Source organism: Equus caballus, chromosome 3 (assembly GCF_041296265.1).
Source record: "Equus caballus isolate H_3958 breed thoroughbred chromosome 3, TB-T2T, whole genome shotgun sequence".
Taxonomy (NCBI): Eukaryota; Metazoa; Chordata; class Mammalia; order Perissodactyla; family Equidae; genus Equus; species Equus caballus.
The window spans coordinates 676,937-700,197 of record NC_091686.1 but is presented as its reverse complement, the minus strand read 5'-3'; the positions used below and the strand labels follow the sequence as shown (position 1 = coordinate 700,197).

Sequence of the window (23,261 nt, the reverse complement as noted above, 5' to 3'; positions counted from 1 at the left end):
TTGGCATTTATTTCGTTTTGTCTTCTGATTACAAAAAAAAGGGCAGCCTATTGCAAAGCATTTGGAAAATCTGGAAAAGTATTTTAAAAATCTGTACCCTTTGCCAATTATTAGATATAAATGCAATAAGCACTGAGCATTTTCTGCTTGCTTCTGCTGGTTGCCAAAGTTTCAAGAACACCAAAAGAAGCTGCAGCAGTGAAAGCTGATAGTTTTAAATCCTGGAATCCAGAATTATAGAATCCATAGTTTATTTCAACAACTGAACAACAGGAGCTAATATTTATCATATTTCCTGTGCCAGGCCCTCCGCCAGGTGTCTACGTGGGTTGTCTCATAGAGTAGTATCTGTATTTGATAATTTTGAAATGAAAATATGTGAGAATGTGTAACTTTTAAAAATAGTATAATCTTACATTTTGTGTACAGAGAAAGGAGAAAATTAGCTTATAAAATAACAAGTTATACTCCTGGTTCTCCTCTGCATTTCTGACTTTAGAAAGTATGCATCATCCATGATCCAGCCTCATTCATTCAGACCCTGCCTATTCAAGGCTTCCACTTTTCCAGATAATTTTGTCATATATGAGCAAACTTACACAAAAGGGCCCTTTAAAATCAAACCACTTCCCTCTGTGCTAGGGTGGATGTGAAGTGCCTAACACTACCTAATAGCAAGATAGATCCCAGTTCGGAATTATAGGATTTGGGAGTTTGTGTAAACCTTATAAATCATTTTATCCAACCACATTGTTTTAAAGATTTTTCTAAACTGTAAAACAGAGAGAAGTGAAGAATCTCATGCCCACCATGCCCACACTTCGCGTTGGTTCACACAGCAGGAGATGGCCCTAGATAGAATTTCCTGTCTCCTGTATGAATAGGGTGCCAGAAAGGAGCTAAGCATATGGTTTTTAGCCAATGTTGGTATCAGATAGTCACTTTGGGATTTATTCTTGATGAACACTCATGGTCTGTAGACTTAGTATAATTAATCTAATATGAATAGAAACTAACAGAAAAAAACTATTAATAAGATGAACTAACGCATCTATAAACACATATATAAAATATATGCTATATTGTGTTTCTCAGCAACGTTTAGTTCACTTCTTTCTTTTTGAAGTTGTGTCTAATTTTAGTAAGCTGTGATTTAAACTGTACTGATAAGCCTGTCACATTAATGCACTGAAAAATATGAGAAGTGAAAATAAAAATTTTCTTTATACAACCTGTACATTTGAGGAAACCTAACACTTTTCAGATTTTTTTTAATTTTGTTAACTCAAGAGGGGAAGAAAATAGTAAGAAGTGCGGATGTGCCCCTTTTTTTCCGATAGGAAAACTAAAGGGTGAGTCACAGGGAGATTTAGGGATAGAGCCAAAGCTAAAAGTCAAATTCTGCTCTTCTGTAGTATTCCCTTAAAGAGCCGTGTAATTACTGAACACAGCTAAAAATGTTCTTTTTCTGTCTTATATCTAATATACACAGCTAGTTGAGCCCAGAAACCATGCAGTCTGAGTCCGCCTCACCTGCTGCGGCAGCCACGCCAACAGCGCTGGGAAAAGTTGGAGTTGTCTGTGGCTGAAATAATAATTTCAGGCTAAGAACAGTTTAACTTTTATGATAGTATTTGGGAGTTCTGAATTCCTAATTAAACAATATTATCAACCGGAAAATTAATTAAGCTCAAGGATTAGTATCATTGCTTCTTGCGTCTGTGGTTGCAAAAACCAAGGAAATGCATATTCTATTTGTATTATGTAGACATCTCTTTTTATAAAACATATATTTGTATAATATATATGACAAAAATGTGTGATATGTATATATGTATGATACATTTAAGTCTTATCATTTTGATTGTATTGCTATAATATGAAACTTCAAATTTGACAGAAGAAGTCTTGTAAAAAACAAAAATAGACACAGGAAACCAATTTTTAGCTTGCTATATACAAACTGAAAGACACTGTTACATAATTTTGAGTAAATACTCTCAACTATGCTAAACAAGACACAGACATTTTATCTTACACAGAAAATAAAATAATCCAATGGTTCATTGATTTCCCATCTCCCATAAAAGTAGGGTAATATGTCTTTTTAATGAGTAGTGGCCACATGGTCTTTCAAAAGAGTTCCATTTGCTTTGTGACTTTGAATAATGTATGGGCCCAAGCTTCAGTTTCCCCTTCTGGAAATAAAACGAGGTGCGGGGCAATATACATCCAAAAGCTTTAAGATATTTCTATGAATTTATCTCGAGGAAATTATCAGAGATGTGCCAGAAATTTGTGTATAATGCACCAAAGATTTATCCATAACGTACCATTTCTATAAAGGCGATCTTTCAGTGTTTTTAAGAGGAAAAATTTAAGTTGACTTATAGAATGGAGGAGAACCTAAATGTCCTAATGAGGAGAATGGGCGTGCGTATATGTGTGTATGTATCCATCCATACATACAATGGAATACCATGCAGTTATATGGTAGAGTATATTTAATGATATTAGAAAAGTTTGTTACATTAACCAAAAAGATTACAAAATTGTGTGTAGCCTGATTTCATTTACTTAAAACTAAAAAGAAACTAAGTATGTGTATTCGTCTACTCTGCCTGTCATCACAAAGTGCCACAGACTGGGGGGCTTAAACAACAGAAATTTATTTCTAACAGTTCTGGAGGCTGGAAGTCCAAAATCAAGGTGCCTGCAAGGTAGATTTCGTTCTGAGGCCTCTTCTCTTGGCTTGTAGATGGGCACCGTCTCGTTGTGTGCTCTTTGTGCATGTCGGGAGAGAGCAAGCATGCAAGGACACTAATCCTTTCAGATCCCTTATGATCTCATTTAACCTTACTTTCTTCCTTAGAGGCCCCACCTCCAAGTACAGCTACACTAGGGGTTAGAACTTCAACATACGAACTTTGGGGAGACACAAACATTTAGTCTATGACAATGTGATACTTACAGCAAATTGATGACAATATCTGAATGGTTGGATCACAAGTGATTTTTATTTTCTTCCTTTTACTTATCTATATTTTTTAATTTTTTCTACAATGACGTACTCAAAATATTCAGAAAAGTATATAGACACAGTAGGTGATTAGTAGATTAGTGGCTGCTTTGGGCTGGGTATGGGAATGGAGGACTGGAGCATGACAGCTGAAGGGCACAAGTTTCTTTTTTGAAGTAATGAAAATTGATTCTGGTAATGGTTGCACAACTGTAGGAATATACTAAAAACCCTTGCATAGGACACTTTAAATGGGTGAATGGTATGGTATATGATTTATATCTCAATAACGTTATAAAAAGTAGGTGTGTGTGTGTCTGTAAAGGGGATTTTGGAAACAGATCCATTTCTTAGCACTTCCAGTCACTAGATCCAGTATGTTCTCCCACATTGCACATTATTGTTTTGGCTTTTGAACATTAATTACTCAGTTTTTCTCAGTGAGGATCTACCCATTTACGTAGCAGGCATTTATTACTATCAATAAGCATCTGTCTACTTGGAAGAGGAAGATGTATGCATGTAAAATAGCTAAAGGACAGTGAAAAGTGCTTTGTACTCAAATGTTGAAATGGAATTATATCTGCTATAAAATTATTAAAGTCAAAGAAGGCTTCTTTGGAGATGGTAGGTGAGAACCTATATCCAGAAAGATGATTAAGAGTTGGAATGACCAAAATGGGTAGTGGCGTAACATTCCAGGTGGGAGGCCATGATCACAGTAATAGAGAATGAGCAGATGGTGAGAAGTAGAAACTCACTTTCTTGCACTAGGTTGAAGATTACTAAGGGAGAATATTGATGGTATCCATTGCTGAAAGGGCAGCTATGGCAAAGAGAAGATTTTGTCAGTGATGCAATAACTGCAAATACTTACTGTACTACAGAATCAATAGAGGAGAGAGAGAGAGATTTATTTTAAAGGATTGATTCATACAGTCATGGGAACTGGCAAGTCCAAAATCTGCAGAGCCAATGTCCCATTTTGAGTCAAAAGGCCATCAGGCAGCTATGGAACCAGGAAAAATCAAAGTGCCAGTTCATCAAGCAGAAAAAGCTGATGTTTCACTTCGAAAGCCATTAGGCTGGATAATTCTTACACAGGTCTTCAACTGATTGGATGAGGCCCACCCACATTATGAAGAGCAATCTGTTTTACTCAGTTTACCAATTAAATATTAATCTCATACAAAACAAGCTCACAGAAACACCTAGAATAATGTTTGACCAAATATCTAGGCACCCTATGACCCAGTCAAGGTGACATATAAAATTAACCACCACGATTTACTGTTTAAGTTCTTCATAGAGAGAGCCTGTGGTCAACTGTGTGGTTTAAGAAGATGACTTTTGCAGCAGTGTTCAAAGGGAGAAGCTAGGTGTTCGTAATTAAGAGGTCGGCCCTGGGGTGACCACCTCGGAATGCAGTCATCCAGGCATGAGGCGATGGGACAGTGGAGAGAAGGTGGTAGCAGTGGGTGTACAGAGTAAATAAGGTAAAGTATACAGCTTGGTGCAATTTTAAATAAAAATTTTAAATAAAAAATCACAGCCACACCCAGATCAAGATATTTACAGTACCTCAGAAGGGTCCCTCATATCCCCCCACTCAGTCAGTACTCCCTACCAAAGTGTAACCACTATTCTGATCTCTGTCACCATAGATTAGCTTTCCCTTTTCTGAATGTCCTGTAAAAACAATCACGTAGTATGTACTCTTTGTGTCTGGTTTCTTTTACCTAATTTTATATTTGTGAGATTCATGCAACACATACATCTGTAAATAGAATCTTACTAAACATATTTGCCTACGTCTTGTTTTTTCACCTTAGCAAGAGAGTATAAACACCCTTTCAAGTCATGACTTACAGGTCTCCCTCCTTCTTTTAATCGCTCCATGTCATTCCATACTACTATAGATGTTCCACAATTTGTTTAGCATTTGCTCTTTTGGTGGACACATAAGTGGTTTCCAATGTTTCATAGACATGAAACTGATGAGTTGAGGGGCTACGTTCTTTTTCTTAGGATTTTATTTTTTCCTTTTTCTCCCCAAAGCCCCCCGTACATAGTTGTATATTCTTCGTTGTGGGTTCTTCTAGTTGTGGCATGTGGGATGCTGCCTCAGCGTGGTTTGATGAGCACTGCCATGTCCACACCCAGGATTCGAACCAACGAAACACTGGGCCGCCTGCAGCGGAGCACGCGAACTTAACCACTCGGCCATGGGCCAGCCCTGAGGGGCTATGTTTTTAATGTTAGTAGATAATACCAAATTACCTTTCCCAGAAGTGGTAGGCATTTATATTCCCACCAGCGTATGACACTGTCTAGTCTGCCACATGTTCAGCTGAGAGCTCTAAATTTTTCTCAGTAATTAGTTTTTAAAATAGGTAGTACATGCAAATGATGAAAACAATACAGAAGAGTATATAGTGAAAAGTATGTCTCCTTTTCATGCCTGTCTCCCAATGGTCCAATTCTTCTTCCCAAAGACAACCTTTTCTTAGTGTCTATCCAAGATATTTTATGAATATACAAGCATATATGTGTATACAATTTTGTTTTACATAAATGACAGTTCCAGACCTTGCTTTCTACACTTAACAACATATCTTGGAGATTATACCATAGTAATATAATCTAGAGCCGCCTCATTATTTTAGCTACTGAATAGTATCACGTAGTATGGCTACATTATTTTAGCTACTAATAGTATCACATAGTATGGATACAACACAATCTAATAAGTTCTTTATTGATATCAAGATTATTTTCAGTCTCTTGTTGTTATAAATAATGCACAGTGAATATCCTGTAGGATAAATTCATAAAAATGAAAGCATTAAAAATAAATGTGCATTTTTAAAATGAACATATTATTGAAATATAACATACAGAAAAGTACACATAAGTACACAGGTCTATAAATTTTCACAAAGTAAATGCACCCATATTATTACACCCGGATCGAGAAACACGTGTTACCAGCAACCAGAAGCTTCCTCATGCCCTCTTATTTGTTACTAACCCACTTCACATAAAGGTAACCACTAATTTCCAACACTGTAGATTAATTCTGCCTGGTTTTGAACTTTATAGTATAAGTATTATTTGTTTTAACAGATGTCTCTTTGTAGACATCGTGTCACTTTACACATCCACCTGCAGTATAGTATGACAGTGCATGTTTCCTAACACCTTCACCAACCCAATGGGTTATTAAACTTTTTGATTTTTACCACTTACCCAAGTGGAAAGTATTGTCGCTTTTATTTTGCATTTTTCTTATACTGAGTAAAATTCAGCATCTTTTCATATGTTTAAGAGCCATTTATAGTTTTACTTCTATGAATGATCCTTGTCCGTTTTCATTTTCTTATTGATTTATAAATGCACTATAATATATATTAGGGTAATTAATCTTTTGTGATATATGTTGCAAATATTTTCCCTAGTTTATCATTTATCTTTGATTTTATTGTTTTTCCTACAGACATTTTTATCAGTCTTTTGTTTTTTGCCTGTTTGTTAGGTATAACACTGATTTTTTTCGTGACTAGTGAGATTGAGTGTCTTTCTTCATGGTTTTTGATTATTTGCATTTTATCTTCTCGATATTGCTTCTTTGATATCTTTTGTTTTCTATTGGATTATCATCCTCTAACTCATACCTAGAAGCTCTTTGTATATTAGTGATAGTATTTCTTTGTAATGTATGTTTAAAAAAGTTCACCCCCTTGGGGCCAGCCCCACAGCGTAGTGGTTAAGTTTAGCACACTCTACTTCAGCGGCCCGAGTTCATGGGTTCGGATCCCAGGCACAGCCCTACACCACTCAGCAGCCATGCTATGGCGGCGACTCACATATAAAGTGGAGGAAGATTGGCACAGATGTTAGCTCAGAGCAAATCTTCCTCAGCCAACAAAAAAAATAGTTCACCCCCTTGTCATTAGTTTTTTTAAATTTTATGGTTTCTTTTTTATTTTGTAACAGCTTTGAGATATAATTCACATACCATACCATTCACCCATTTGAAGTAACCAATTCCATGGCTTTTAGGATATTCACAGAATTATGCAACCATCACCACAATCAATATTAGAACATTTTCATCACCACAGAAGAAACCCTGTGCCCTCTAGCTATTACCCTCAGTCTTCCCAGCCCTAAGCAACCACTCCTTTCTGTACCATAGATTTGCATATCCCGCACATTTCATATAAGTGGGATCATATAATGTGTGGTCTTTTGTGACTGACTTCTGTCACTTAGTAAAATGTATTCAAGGTCCATCCTTGTTTTAGCAGACATCAGTGCTTTATTCCTTTTAATTGTCAAATAATGCCCCATTATATAAATATACCAACATTTTGTTTATCCATTCGCCAGTTGATGACATTTGAATGGTTTCCACCTTTTGGCTATTATGAAAAATACTGCTGTGAACATTCATGTACAAGTTTTTGTGTGGACATATATTTTAATTTCTCTTGAGGTATACCTAGGAATGGAATTGCTGGGTTAAATGGGAACTCTATATTTATCCTTTTAAGGAATTGCCAGATACTTTTCCAGAGCAGCTGGACCATTTTACATTCCCATCAGAAGTGTATGAAGGGTCGAATTTCTTAACATTCTCACCAGCATTTGTTATTATTTGACTTTTTTATTATACCCATCTTAATGGGTATGAAGTGGTATCTATTGGTTTGTTTTGTTTTTTACCAGTGTAACCATTTTTTTTTATTGTGGTAAAAAACATGTAATATAAAATTTACCATCATTAACCATTTTTAAGTGTACACCTCTGTAGAGGTGAGTACATTCACATTGTTGTGAAACAGATCTCCAGACTTTTTCATCTTGCACATCTGAAACTCTGTACCCATTTAACAACAACTGCCCCTCCTCCCACCCCAGCCTCTGGGAACCACCATTCTCCTTTCTGTTTCTATGAATTTGACTACCTCCTATAAATGGAATTGTACAATATTTGTCTGTTTGTGACTGGCTTATTTCACTTAATATAATGTCCTTAAGGTTCATCCATGTGTAACAGGTGACAGGATTTCTTTCCTTTTTAAAGCTGAATAATATTCCATTGTGTGTATATACTACATTTTGTTTCTCCATTCATCTGTCATTGGACATTTATTTGGGTTGCTTCCAGCTCTTGGATATTGTGAATAGTCTACATTTCATTGTGGTTTGGTTTGCATTTCCCTGATTACTGATGATGTTGAGCTATTTTCGTGAGCTTTCTATATCTCTATATCTTCTTTGGAGAAATACCTATTCAGATCCCTTGCTCATTTTTTTAATTGGGTTGTCTTTTTATTATTGAAATATAAGACTTCTTTGTATTATTTGTGTCTTTCCCAAATGTAATTTTTATGTTATGAGTTAAAGTCTAACTTCATTTTCCTCCATATAATAAATTATCTCATACCATTTATTGAATAATCTATCTTTTCCCTTCTTTAACAAGTATTTATTGAGCAAATGCATTGGGTTAGGCCCTGAGAAAATAAGGATAAAATGATGCAGAGCTTACATATAGTTCAAAGGCAGACTTGTGATTAAGTAATTACTGTTCAGCAAGATAACGGTTTAAATGAAAGTTCATGAAAACCATTTTGGGACAAGTGGAGAAGAAGCACCAGTCTGCCTAGAGCTGAGAGAAGAGGAGCAAAGGAGAGGGCAAAGTCAGGTCATGGACAGTTTGAGAAGGAAAGGATGAGAACCAGACACTACTGGGCTAGGACACTTAAACTTTGGAAGCCGTTCTTGCAAGTGTAAAACGTTTGTTTCACTGTGTCCTCAGTTGTTCATGTAAACATGCTATGGTAAAGGAACAGCTTCTTCTTTTGTGATGATATGCCATGCTCCTTTCTTGGTGTCTGTACTTTATGCTCTGCCCAGGTATAATATTTCTATTAGAATGATTGTCATGTCACATTCATAGACTATAAATAAGAAACCATTTTCCTATGGATATATTTGAACAAATATTCATAATTATTATTGAAATAATTCATGCTTGAGCAGAACGGTCAGCTGTCTTTCTTTAACTTGTAACATAGCATATTTAATAGCACATAGTGTCCACTTTCTTACAAAGGTCTCACTTCACGGGAAGTGGTGGTAATATAGCTATGTTTTAAAACTCATGTTGCTTACATAAAGAATGTTCAGATATTCTGTCTTGTTTCTTTGTTGTGATTATAGAATAAATGTGTCATTGTCATTTTTGTATATTTGTTGTAGACCCATCAATTATTTTATAGTTATGTTTTCCATAATAGTTATCAAGGGTGGCCAGAATCTTTGACCCAGAAACTGACTAGATAAATGGAAAAGGTTTAGTTTGAGATATAAAGTGCTAAATGTTCGATTTGTTTTTCTCGGTATACTTTTTTTTTTTTTGGTGAGGAAGCCCTGATCAAACATCTGTTGCCAATCTTCCTCTTTGTGCTGAGGAAGATTGTCTCTGAGCTAACATCTGTGCCAATCTTCTTCTATTTTGTACGTGGAATGCAGCCACAGCATGACTTGCTGAGCAATGTGTAGGTCTGCACCTAGGATCCAAACCTGTGAACCCCAGGCCACCAAAGTGGAGTGTGCAAACTAACCACTACTCCACTGGGCCAGCCCCCTCACTATACATTTTAATTGGCGCTTTTCTGTTAGATTCTAAGTCATCCTTGGAATTTAGCTAACCACTTAGAAAATAGAACCAACAGTAGGTATGGTATGATGTAACTATCAGTAATTATCTCACCTATATATTTCACAAAATAGCATCTTGACTGTTTCATAAAGGCTTGTGAAATATTGGTATAAAATGAACAACAGAAAACTTAATTTACTCAGATCTAAAGAAATCAAATTGGTTTCTGCTTGTGTTCATGAATCAACAGAGCATATTAACAGATTTTAGGTGAAAAGATAGAACTCACTTTAAATATAGGCTTACATTATAACAGTAATAATAGCCTTTTCTTTATTTTTCCACAGTTCTTAGTGGTCTCTGTTCTAATGACTGTCCTCGTAAGATAACAGTAAGTAAACTTAACTCTTAGTTGTAAATATTTCTGTGAAAATTCTCTGCATGATAAAAGATATACACAAAATAGTTGTTATAGGTTATAATCAAATTGTTTTTCCTCTTTAGAAATTATTAAAGTATCCTTCAGGGCTCAAAAAAACTTTACTGGGAATAAGGTACCTTGCCTAAAAACTTCCTCACCTCACAGTTCACCTCCTTTATGAAGCCTTTTCTGATACCCTTCAAAAAATGACTACCCCTCCAATTATATTTGTACATACTACTGCCATTTTGGCATCTGTAAAACTTGATCACACTTACCTGTTTATATTAAATGCCTCTCCACACTAGACTGTAATTCTTTGGGGGCAACCATGCCATCTTTGTATACCTGTTACATAGCACAGGGTCAAGCATATAGTAGACAATTATTAAATTTTTTTGGTATAGTCTTGATATTGACTTGCCGTCTAATAGAATTTTTCAGTGAAATAACAAAATGTGAAATGTGAAAATAATTAGGCTTAGTTTTCAAAATTGCCAGTTCATATAAATTGTAATAAGAATATTACATTATATTTGAAAGCGTGTGTGTGTTGGTATATTCCTGCTTGGGTCCTCAAAGTAACTCTTGTTTCATAAGGAATTATCCCCCATTTAAAGATGAGGAGGGGCCGGCCCAGTGGCGCAGCGGTTAAGTTCGCACATTCCGCTTCCTTGGCCCAGGTTCTCCAGTTCGGATCCTGGGTGCAGACTTGGCACCACTTGGCAAGCCATGCTGTGGCAGGCATCCCACATATAACGTAGAGGAAGATGGGCATGGATGTGAGCTCAGGGCCAGTCTTCCTCAGCAAAAAGAGGAGGATTGGCAGCAGACGTTAGCTCAGGGTTGATCTTCCTCAAAAAAGAAATAAATAAAGATGAGGCAGCTGAGGCTCAGAGAAATTCATTTATCCAAAGTGATAGAGCTTTTAAGTAGCGAAACTAGAACACAAAGCTAGGTGTTCTGATTTTAGTCTCGTATTTTTACTCTCCCATTAAAGCGTTGCATTACCAACATTTTATGTATGGTTGGGAAACTTCCCATATTTAAGATGTGTGGGAACAGATCCTGACCCAGAGATTTGCATGCAGAGATTTACTCTGGACTTGGGAGCAACACCTCTGAAGTAGTGAGGAAGGCAGGATTGGCAGGAGAAGTTGGTCTCTGATGCATGGAGAGCTGTGAAGCTAGGATGGTCCTTCAGAGATGGCCCAAGTTGATGGAAAGGAGCCATGCCTCTGTATTCCTAACATCAATCAGGCATTGCCTGGAGGCAGTCCCCAGGGAGGGGTTATGATTCCTGAGAGCCCGCTTCCTTGGCTGAGAACAATTTCTAGGTAGGAACCTAGCTGGGAGCTATCAGCAGCAACACTTGGAGCGACTCAGGGAATATGTGCCTCAGTCCTGAAGGGAAGTTCTGGACAGTGCGTCACCACCTTCACTGGGAACGGCAACCCCATCTGCTCTTATGTCATAAACGTGGATGTACGGTGGGGGAGGCTGTGAGAGGAGTGATGCAGAGGATATATGAGAACTCTCTGTACTTCCCACTCACCTTTGCCGTGAATCTAAAAAATAAAGTATTTTTAAAAATTTTAAAGTGTAGATGGGATTAATTGGAGGCTAAAGGTTAACTTGGTTATTCAAGTATTGTCCACCCAGCTTGTGAAATATTCAGACCCTTTGTTCCTCTTCCTTGCTCTTACTGACCATATCCCCACTGTGTGGCTCTTTCATTACATGATCAATCAGAGAACTTTAAAACATTGAAATTGAACCCACTCATTTTACCCACAGAAATTTTTTTTACCCGCAGAAATTTTGATAGAAAGGCTATATGATTAAGGCAGATTATACTTCTAACATGAATAAAGCTCCCATTCTTTCTATCTTAAAATAAAAGCCACCTCTATCATATGGAGAACAGAATCGTGGGAAGTCCCATAAGTGGAATCCCGCGTGCAGAGCTGTTGTTACAGTGGTTACTCTAACGGTCCAGCAGCTTCGGGCTTTTCTGCAGGTGATACGTCTGCCTCCCATTCATCTATTCATTACTTTCTTTGAACTTCAGATTCTCTTGAATTGCCCCTCACATATTCATTTTCATTCCCCACTGATATGATAGATCACAATTTTATGACAACCTAAAAGAAACGAATGCACGCTGTACTTCCCCAGTTTTCCATATATGAAATGTATGTCCACTTGTGAAATTATTTCATGAAAAAGTGGATCTTCTTCATATTGTTTTGACATCAGATCCATTTGATCATAATAGAAGTGTTATCATGTTAGTTATGACCCAGTGTGAGACTGAGAGGGAAAATGTAGTTATTATACGACATTCTCTACCTCGAGTTAATGTAAGAGTTAAATAGCTCTTCTGCTGCCTATGTGTTCCCACCTGATGCAGGCAACCTGTCTCATACATGGAGAGAGGAAAGAATTATTCAGGTCAGCAACTAATCCCACCCAGATTCTTTCATCTCCATTTCAAAAATCCCAGAGTTTTTCATTCTTAATCAACTTTAGCTGCTCAGTCTCATGGCCATACTCTAGACCTTATATACCAGAATTGTTTTACTTTTGAAATCTCAGTGCCATCCGTTCACCTCTCTGACCACAGCCTATTTTTCCAGCCCTCTCTCTTATTACTCTACCTGTTCAACGTTAAGACCATTAGTATCTTCACCTGTATCAGGCCCCTCTTGTCTTTACCTCCCTCCTTATTTAGCTACCATCCATCAACCATCACTTCTGCCACTACCTTTAACTCTCAGAAAGCATTCTCCTTCTACTGCACCTTCCTGGCAAAATTACAACCCTGGGTTAGTCGAGCTATCCCTCTTGTTCACTCCTAGACCTAGGCTACTGGGCATTTCTGAAGAAAAAGATATATACAGCCCTGCATATTGGTACCACCACTGATTCATACTCTTCAACCTCAAATCAGTATTCATAATTATAGCATACTCTTATATGGACCTCTGGTCATCTTTTCTCCCATTCTTTTTCTCTGGTTACTTTCAGGATTTTCTCTGTCTTTGATTTTCCACTGATTGACTATGACATGCATAGGTTTAGATTTTTAGGTATTTTTCCTGTTTGGTGTTCTCTAAGCTTCCTGGATCTGCGGTTTGGTGTGGAGACAGGAAGCCTAGAGGGTGTTGAAGGTGGGTGTTTCCTTTCTGCCAGGTTGGTTAGGTTTTGGTAAAACCCAAGTCACTTAAGCTCTGATAAAATAGTTTTCCTTGAGGGCGTTTGTTAAGGAGAACAAAGAGCTCTGGGCATATTTCAAAATGGTTTTTTCCCTTCCTTGTGCTAGAAGCTTGAGAGTTGTATTGTTTGTTTGTTTGTTTGTTTCCAATCTTCCCCCTGAGAATCTGTTGCACTTCTGGAGGTAAAACTCACAAAAGCGTGGGGCTCCTCTAAGACTGCCTCCCCCCTCCCCCCAAGTTTTGAGCTAACTAGTTCACACTGATCCTCTAGCAATTTCTCAATTACAGTTCAGATGTTCCAACCAGCACTGGCTCCAGTTTCAGTCTTCTGCTCCTGGGCTTTTGCTCTCAGGAGGCTCTGACTCTGCGCATCTGCCTTTCTTGCTCCAGTTTGGGAGTAGTTTGCCCTATGACCTCAATTTTCTGATGAATCTGAGAAGAGTTGATTTTCCATTTCTTCTGCTTTTTTGTTGTTGTTGTGAGGATAGGACTGATGATTTCCAAGCTCTTTACATGTCAGACCAGAAAGCAGAAACTCTCCTTGCATTTTTATCAGTATTGCTTTATTTTTCTTGTTTATTTTTGCACCTTTATTGCAGTGCAATTGACGTGCAGTAAACCGCACATATTTCATATATTCAATTTGATGTCATGACATATATTGTGTGTGTGTGTGTGTATATATATATATATACACAATATATTTTTAATGGCTATATATATTATAACAAACAATATATCATATCCAAAAGTTTTTTTGCACCCCTTGGCTATCCCTCCTTCCGATCTTCCCTGACTGTACCCCACTGTTCCTCAGGCACCACTGAGGTTCTTTGTCAGTGTTGCTTTATCTTAAAAGTTTGTGTCCATGTTACTTCAGGGCTTTTATCAATGTATCATCCTCCATGTCATTTATTGCTCTTTACCTTGAATTCTTCCTTTAACTTCTTTTTTGCAAAATTTTAAGCATCTGTAAAAGTATAGACTAGCATAATAAAACTCCTTGTGCCCGTACTACCACCCAGCTTCAACACTGTCGTCATGTACCCAATCTTATTTCACCTATACCCCCACCTCCTGCTTATTCCACTCACAGCCCCCCTTAGATTATTTTAAGGCGAATCCATCATGTCTTATATTCTATAGATACTTCAGTGTGTATCTCTAAGAGATAAGTAAGGATTTTATATTGTTGACCTTAAACAAATAGCCAGTTATTTTGCCAGCAAAAATGGGTTTATTTGAGATCAGTAAAGACTTGCAAATCAGGATGTGCATGCTATGGTGAACCGCAGGCAAATCCAGAGGGACAAAGGAAGGGACTTGCTTTTATGGAGCAAAAGGGTGTAGGGTGGGGCTGCTCTAAATGAAAGTTCTTTGAGGGAAAATAACGGTTCAGGGTGACAACAGCTTCTCATTGGATGAGCTGTAGCACTTCTCACTGGCTGCGCTATTGCCAGGAGGGGAGAGAAATCTTCCTTCAGTAGTAAAGTAGTTGCACTTCCTACCAGAGATGCGCTTTGAGAAAAATAAAGTCCATACTGTAAGTCAGCTATTTTTCTGATATTTTAGAATCATAAATTTATATTGCATAATTAATATTTATTTTATCTAAAATAATATTTCTTATAAGTTCTTCCAATTTTGTTTTACCATCCAGAGCCAATGTTGTAGAATATACTTGGTCTTCATTGTAGGAGCCCCAGACCTTGAAACAAATCGTTAGATAATCAGGTACTTGACACTGACATAAAAACCACCAAGATTTGTCCAAGCTATTGAAAAAGATAGTCTCTGAAGAAAAAACAGGTATGCCAACCCTGATTATATATAAGTCAACAGGCATACAGGGGACAGTTGGTTAAAAAGAATCTGTATAATACAACACCTAAACTGCATTAAGTATGACACAACCTAGAATAGAAAAAAAGGAGCCAAATGTAGTCCCTTTTTTACTTACAGTGTGGAAAAATTGAGAGATTACTAATTTTTTTCATTCAACTTTTCTGAATTCTTTCAAACAAATATTAGAAATGACATTTAAGGGGCTGGCCCCGTGGCCGAGTGGTTAAGTTCGCGCGCTCCGCTGCAGGCGGCCCAGTGTTTCGTTGGTTCGAATCCTGGGTGCGGACATGGCACTGCTCGTCAGACCACGCTGAGGCAGCGTCCCACATGCCACAACCAGAAGGACCCACAACAAAGAATAGACAACTATGTACTGGGGGGCTTTGGGGAGAAAAAGGAAAAAAATAAAAATCTTTAAAAAATAAAAAAAATAAAGAAATGACATTTAAAAGGAAAGGTAGACAATATGTGAGAGATTTGTACTCAGATTTTCACACAGAAAGTGAGCTTGCTAGATGATGTGGTATAGCGCTCGGCATTCCATGGGAATAGCTAATGTCTTAATCACTTCTTACCAAAATGTATTGTCATTTTACTAAATGTTTTCCATGGAAATATGTTTCTGCTTCATTAAAAAAAAATTCAGAGAGGGGCTGGCCGCATGGCCGAGTGGTTAAGTTCACGCACTCTGCTTTGGCGGGCATGTGTTTTATTGGTTCGGATCCTGGGCGCGGACATGGCACAGCTCATCAGGCCATGCTGAGGTGTCATCCCACGTGCCACAACTAGAAGGACCCACAACTAAAATATGCAACTATGTACTGGGTGGGATTTGGGGAGAAAAAGCAGGGGAAAAAAAAAAAAAAGATTGGCAACAGTTATTAGCTCCGGTGCTAATCTTTAAAAAAAAATTTTTTAATTTAAAAATTTAAAAAATTCTCAGAGAAAACAGTTCATTTTATAGAAACTCTAGTATGTGTTCACTTCATTAAGCAAGAACTCTTTGCACTTAGACAACTAAGATTACCATACCAGTTACCATAGGTTGTATCCTCAAAAGTGGGTCTGGAAAATTCAAATGAAGCTAAGGACCACAAGAGCAGCACCAAGTCCGTGCCTAAGCACCTTGACATGCCTGTTCCCACCACTTACAAGCCAGGAAAATAACCCTGTGCCTTTTTCTGTTCAACTCAGGGACTTAGATGTCTCTGTATAAAGGAGGAAACTGTGTCATGACTTTTTGAAGAACTTCATAATTATTCACTTACTAAAGGAAGTTAAAAGAAATTTCTTATTTTATATATTATTAAAAGTATCCCTGTGTATATTAAGTACCTTTTCCTTACCCCATGTATGTGGAAAACATTTCTAAACATAAAAACATATGATCAGCTTATTAGCCTTGTGTAGAGGGCTAAGTCTGTATCAGACAAACTAGTTAGAAGGTTATAATTTCTGCCTTATTGCTTCTCCTGTTGGATAGAATAGGGGCTAGAAAACTCCAACCAATGGGCCACATCCAGCTTGCTGCCTGTTTCTGTGGGTAAAATGTTATGGAAACATAGCCCACTATTTATTTATTTACGTATGTATATGTTTATTTACACATGTATATGGCTGCTTTCATGCTACAACATCAGAGTTAGGTAGTTGCAGCACAAGACCTTATGGCCCACAAAGCCGAAAATATTTACTGTCTATCTGGCTTTTTAGAGAAAAAGTTTGCCAACTCCTGGGCTGAAATAACAACTGCAAGAGAAAGTAAAATCTGCTTCATCTTTCTCTGATCTGCTACGTGTTCGACTAGCGCACCTGCCTTTTTAAGCCAGCACCCTAATTATCCATTTAATCAGATAGGTTCCTTTTCTGAGATGTTCCCTCTAAGTTGTTTTTAAACAGTCTTTTGTGATACTACATAAACTACAGAATTCTTTCATTTGAAATGCTCTGTATTTATTGCTCAAGGTAAGACTGCCCCCCTCTTCATGTTTCTTCCCTTTCTCTGAATTTGTCACTTGCAAATTAAAATTTGCTTGTAAATTTTAATGAAGCCTATTTAATGCTGAAATATCTATATTTTCTGGTGTATTCGACTTGCCTCTTTGCTTGTCAAGGCAATTCTGCTCCCACACCTAATCCAACAAGATCCTACAGCTCACTTAGATACCTACCTAGCTGATAGACAGCCTTAAGTTTGCCCTTAAGAGGAAAAGATCATGCTGTTTTATTGTGTAGTTAAGAATGAAAAATGAGTATGCTGATGTTATAATAGTATAGAGCATGTGAAAACAGTTATAGAATAAATGCTTTTAAGAGCATACCTTTCAGAGGGAAATAAATTAAAATAAATCTAAACATTGCAGATGATATCTCACAATTCAGAAAGCTTCCTAATGATCCCAACTTGAATCTCTCTCTAACTGCCTTCCAAATCTGTGAAATTTCAGTTCTGTGAACCCTCATTTCACTCCTTTGCATTTGTGTTGGTTGACAATGGAGCATTGCTACTAAGACGACAGTTTTCTGCACCACTAAAATCAACTGAAAAGAATGAAAAGTGTTTCGAACATTGTTTTTTGTGTGCTCAACTGAATTAATGGTTTTATTCTCTTGTATGTAGTCAAATCTAATCATTATAAAAATATTTCGGTTACACTGAATATTCTCACAAGCTGCCAATTTTTATAAAGTATACAAACTGTCATCCCAATAGATAGTGGGTCTTACAAAGGGGTCCCCAAACCAGCATCAGCATCTCCTGGGAACTTGTAAGAAATTCACATTCTCAGGCTCCACCAGACCTACCAGATGAGAACATCTGGGATATAGCCAGTGAATCTCTAGTTTAACAATCCCACCAGCTGGATCTGAGGCATGCTAAAGTTCGAAAACCAGAGCACTGGACCTCTAGAAAAGGGCTTTGCTGTAAGCTACAACCTTGTCTTCTTACACAGCGATTGTATATACTCAGAAGTTGGATTTCATTCTAAACATAAAACATACATTCATGCAAATAAATGATTCCTGTAGTTTTAGAATCCTCCAATACATTAAAGAAAACGAGAAGGTAAATGTTTCTGGTTTTGATCGAAATGATTTTGCTCACTCAGTAGTTCAACAAAATTGAAAATGAGATTTCATTACCAAAAAAAGACATTAACTTACTTTGCCAAAATAAAAAAATAATAGTGCATATATATTGAACACTTACTACGTGCCAGGTACTGTTCTACTTATTTTACACATTTACTCAGTCTTCACTCCAGTCTTATGAGATAGGTAATGTGATTATCCCTAATTTAAGATGAGCAAACTGAAGCAGAAGAAGTTAAATAACTTGCTGAAGGCCACACAGAAAATAAGTGGAAGAGGAGAAATTTGAAGTCAGATTTTCTGACTCTAAAAACTACATTCTTATTTTCAGAATTTGGAAAGCTAATACCTAAAATATTCTCATGACGTGAAATATATGGAATAACTCATAGTCCTTAGATTATTGTACTAGTCAGCTCAGGCCACCATTACAAAATACAATCCAAGTTTATTTTCTCACAGTTCTGGAAGCTGGAAGTTCCAGATCTAGGTGCCAGTAAGGTCAGGTGCTCATGAGGACTCTCTTCCTGGCTGGTCGAAGGCCACCTTCTCACTGTGTGCTCACATGGCCTCTTCCAGGTTTGTGCACGTGGAGAGAGAGCAGAGCAAGCTCTCTGGTGCCTCTTCTTATCAGGGTACTGATGCCATCATGAGAGCCCCCCTCATGACATCACTAACACTGCTGACTTTCCAGATATCATCACATTAGAAGCTGGGGCTTGAACATAAGCATTTTGTGAAGACAAACATCCATTCTATAACAAATAAGTAAATTATTTCAGAGAAGTGTGAGAAAGATGTTACATGAAACTTTGACAGATGTGTTGTCATCACTGCTGATTGATACCATAGTTTGAGTCCTGGCATATTAGTATTTCAGGTTTCACATAAAGGAATTTAAGATGTGTGCATAAATACTTAACTAGAGGAATTAATTGTTTCAGAAATTCTTAATCCTTTTAAATTGAAAATTCCTCAAGGATAGAAATAATCACTCCCCAAATTATAAATTTCTAAAAATTGAGATTTTCTTTGGAACACACTAATGTAACCCAGGTATGTTAGAGGTATTAAAGATATGGCAGGGGCCGGCCCCATAGCCAAGTGGTTAGGTTTGTGCGCTCCGCTGCGGCGGCCCAGGGTTTCACCAGTTTGAATCCAGGACGCAGACATGGCACCGCTCATCAAGCCATGCTGAGGTGGCATCCCACATGCCACAATAGAAGGACCTACAACTAAAAATACACACCTATGTACTGGGAGGCTTTGAGGAGAAAAAGAAAAAATAAAATCTTTAAAAAAAAAAAGGATACAGCAATACTCGTAGCACCCCAACTGTATTAGAAGAGACACAAAGTAAAAATAATTCTACATGTCTTGGCACTTGGTGTAAGCATCACCATTTTTAGTACATTTTGTACTGGACATTCATAGGGAAATAAATGGCACTATTTGGGGGGGTAAAAACAAACTCTGAAAAATGTAATGCTATTGACATATGGGGTAAGAAACCAAAAGACTTACAGGTACAAGTACCAGTCATATCATTTCAGTTGGGAAGGGCAAAGCAGGAATCAAATTACTCATTATGTACATGGTACAGGGCAGCAGTTCTCAAACTTCTGGGTCTGAGGACCCCAAAGAATTTTTCTTTATGTGAGTTATGTCTATCAGTATTACTCTATATGAAATTAACACTGAAATAATTTTAAATGGTTTTATTAACTCTAGCAATAACAATAAACCCATTACATGTTAACACAATCTATGTTTTATTTTAAAAAGCCCTGTATTTTCCAAATTAAAAAATTAGGGAAGAGCAGCACTGCTTTACATTTTTTCAAATCTCTTTAACACCTAGCATAATAGAAGACAGAAGATTCTTACATCTCTTTTTACATTTAGTTTTTTGTTGTTTGGGTTGAAACATATGGAAAAAAATCTAACTTCACACAGATGTATAGTAGAAAAAGGGAAGATTTCATATCCTGTTCAGATAATACTATAGCGAAACTCAGCAAGTGGCAGTTACTTAAAGGTTAGTTGTAATGTGAGATCTGAAACCTTACCAATGAACTTTTCCTTCTCTAATACATTATCCCCTGGTTATTTAGAAGTCTGTTGTTTCATTTCCATACATTTATGAATTTCTTAGATTTCTTTCTTTTGTTGATTTGTAATTTAATTCCATTGTGGTAAGAGAACATACTTTGTATAATTTCAGTACTTTTACACCTATTGGAGCTTGTTTTATGGTCTAGTATATGGTTCCCCCTGGAGAATGTTCATGTGTGCTTGAGAAGAATATGTATTCTGCTGGAGTTGGGTGTGCTGTTCTCTAGTTGTATCTGCTAGGTCTAGTTGATTTATAGTATTGTTCAAGTCTCCTAGTTCCTTGTTGATCATCTGCCTCATTGTTCTATCCATTAGTGAAACTGGTATATTGATCATTAATAATGATTTGAGGCTGGCCCAGCGGCATATTAGTTAAGTTCATGCACTCCGCTTCAGCAGGCTAGGGTTCGCAGGTTTGGATCCTGGGCATGGACCTAGCACTGCTCATGAAGCCATGCTGTGGTGGCATTCCACATAAAATAGAGGAAGACCAGCACAGATGTTAGCTCAGCAACAGTCTTCCTCAAGCAAAAAGAGGAGGATTGGCAACAGATGTTAGCTCAGGGCCAATCTTCCTCACAAAATAATAATAATAATTAATAATGATTATAATAGTATCCAACCATTATTGTTAAATTGTCTGTTTCTCCTGTCAATTCTTCATGTATTTGGGGGCTCTATTGTTAGGTGCACTTATGTTTTATGTTTTTGTTTTTGGGGGTTTTTTACTTCCTAGATTATTGGTTTATTATAAAAGGATATAGCTCAGGAACAGCCCGATGGAAGAGGTACATAGGTCAAGGTCCAGAAGGGCCCCAAGTGCAGGAGCTTCTGTCCCCAGGGAACTGGGGCTGCATTTATGTTTATAATTGTTATGTCTTCTTGATGGATCGACCCTTTTATCATCATTAAAATGTACTTTTTTGTCTCTAGTAACAATTTTTGTCTTAAAGTCTATTTTGTCTGATATTAGTATGGCCACTCCAGCTCTCATTTGTTACTATTTCCATGGTATATTTTCCATGCTTATACTTTCAACCTATTTGTTGTCTTTGAATTTAAAGTGTGTCTTTTATAGACAGCATGTAGTTGGATCATATTGTTCTATCCATTCTGCTAATCTCTACCTTTTGATAGCAGTGTTTAATCCATTTACATGTACTATAATTACTGATAAGGTAGGATTTATGTCTGCCGTTTGCTATTTTCTTTCTATATATCTTACATCTTTTTTCTTCCTCTGTTACACCATTACTGTTTTCTTCTGTGTTGTATATTTTCTAGGCTGTCATTTTAATTCCCTTGTTTCTTGTACTCTATTTTTTAAGTTATTTTCTTAGTGGTTTCTTTCAGAATTACAGTCTCCATCTTAACTTAGAAACAATCTAGTCATTTTAATACCAACTTAAGGGGCCGGCACAGTGGCACAGCAGTTAAGTTCACGCGTTCCACTTCTCGGCAGCCCGGGGTTCGCCAGTTCAGGTCCCGGGTGCGGACATGGCACCGCTTGGCAAAAGCTATGCTGTGGTAGACGTCCCACATATAAAGTAGAGGAAGATGGGCATGGATGTTAGCTCAGGGCCAGTCTTCCTCAGCGAAAAGAGAAGGATTGGCAGTAGTTAGCTCAGGGCTAATCTTCCTCAAAAAAAAAGAATACCAACTTAATTTCAATAAAATAAACAAACTTTGCCCTGATCTACCTCAGTTTACCCCCCTCCTTTGTGCCTGTATTGTCATACAAATTACGTCTTTATGCATTATGAGCCCAATGACATGATTTTTTAATTATTGCTTTATGCAGTAGTGTTTTAGATAGCAGAAAAGAGCTACAAACAAAAATACATTTATACCATCTAGTATATTTACCTTTAGTTACCTCTACTGGTACCTTTTTTTTTATTTGTGTGGATTTGAGTTACCAAGGTACTTTCATTTCAGCCAGAGCTCCCTTCAGTATTTCATGTTGGTCAGGTGTGTTAATAAGAAATTCTCTCTGTTTTTATCTCACAATCTGTTAATTTCCCCTTCATTCTTGAAAGATAATTTTCCTGGATTTTAGACTTCATGGTCGACGGTCTGTCTTTCAACACTTTGAATATCCTAATGCCTTCTGGTCTCCTGGGTTTCTGATGAGAAATCAGCTATTAATCTTATGGAAGATCCCTTGTACATAATGAGCTGCTTCTCTCTTCCTGCATTTTAAATTCTCTCTTTGGCCTTCAACAGTTTGACCATGATGTGTTTGGTGGGGTTTGACTGTGATGTGTCTTGGTGTGGATCTCTTCAAGTTTATCCTCCTTGGAGTTCATTGAGGTTTTGGGTGTTCAGATTGATGTATTTAAAGTTGGGCAGTTTGAGTCATTATTGCTTCACGTATTCTTTCTGCCACTTTCTTTTTCTCCTCTCCTCTGGGAATCCCATTATTGTTTGTATTCCTCATGGTGCCCTGTATGTCTCTGAGTTTCTGTTCATTTTCTTTACGTTCCTCATTATTCTTTCTGATCCCCAGGCTGGATAATCTGAATTGACATATCTTCAATTTGTTGATTCTTTCTTCTGCCAATGTAAACCTCCTGGTGACCCTCTCTAGTGAATTTTTCGTTTCAGTTATTGTAAGCTAGAATTTACTTCTTTTTTGTGATTTCTACTTCTTTATTGATGCTCTGTTTTGGTAAGACGTTGTTCTTATAATTTCCTTCAATTCTTTAGACATGATTTCCTTTAGTTCTTTGAACATGTAAGAGCTAAATTAAAGTCTCTGCCTAATGAGTCAAACATCTAGGCTTTCTTGAGGGCAGTTTCTACTGACTACCTTTTTATGTTTGACCCATACTTTCCTATTTGTGTGTGTGTCATAATTTTTTGTTTTGAAAACTG

General features: G+C 37.2%; 1 protein-coding gene across 1 annotated transcript in view; it reads left to right on the top strand.

Moving 5' to 3' along the window:
* ITFG1 (integrin alpha FG-GAP repeat containing 1) overlaps positions 1-23,261 on the top strand; it is a 266,617-nt gene that overhangs the window by 178,138 nt on the left and 65,218 nt on the right. Inside the window, exon 13 of the mRNA XM_005608247.4 lies at positions 10,040-10,083. Within this exon, the coding sequence (XP_005608304.3) occupies positions 10,040-10,083 (44 nt within the window). The remainder of the gene's footprint in view (positions 1-10,039; positions 10,084-23,261) is intronic.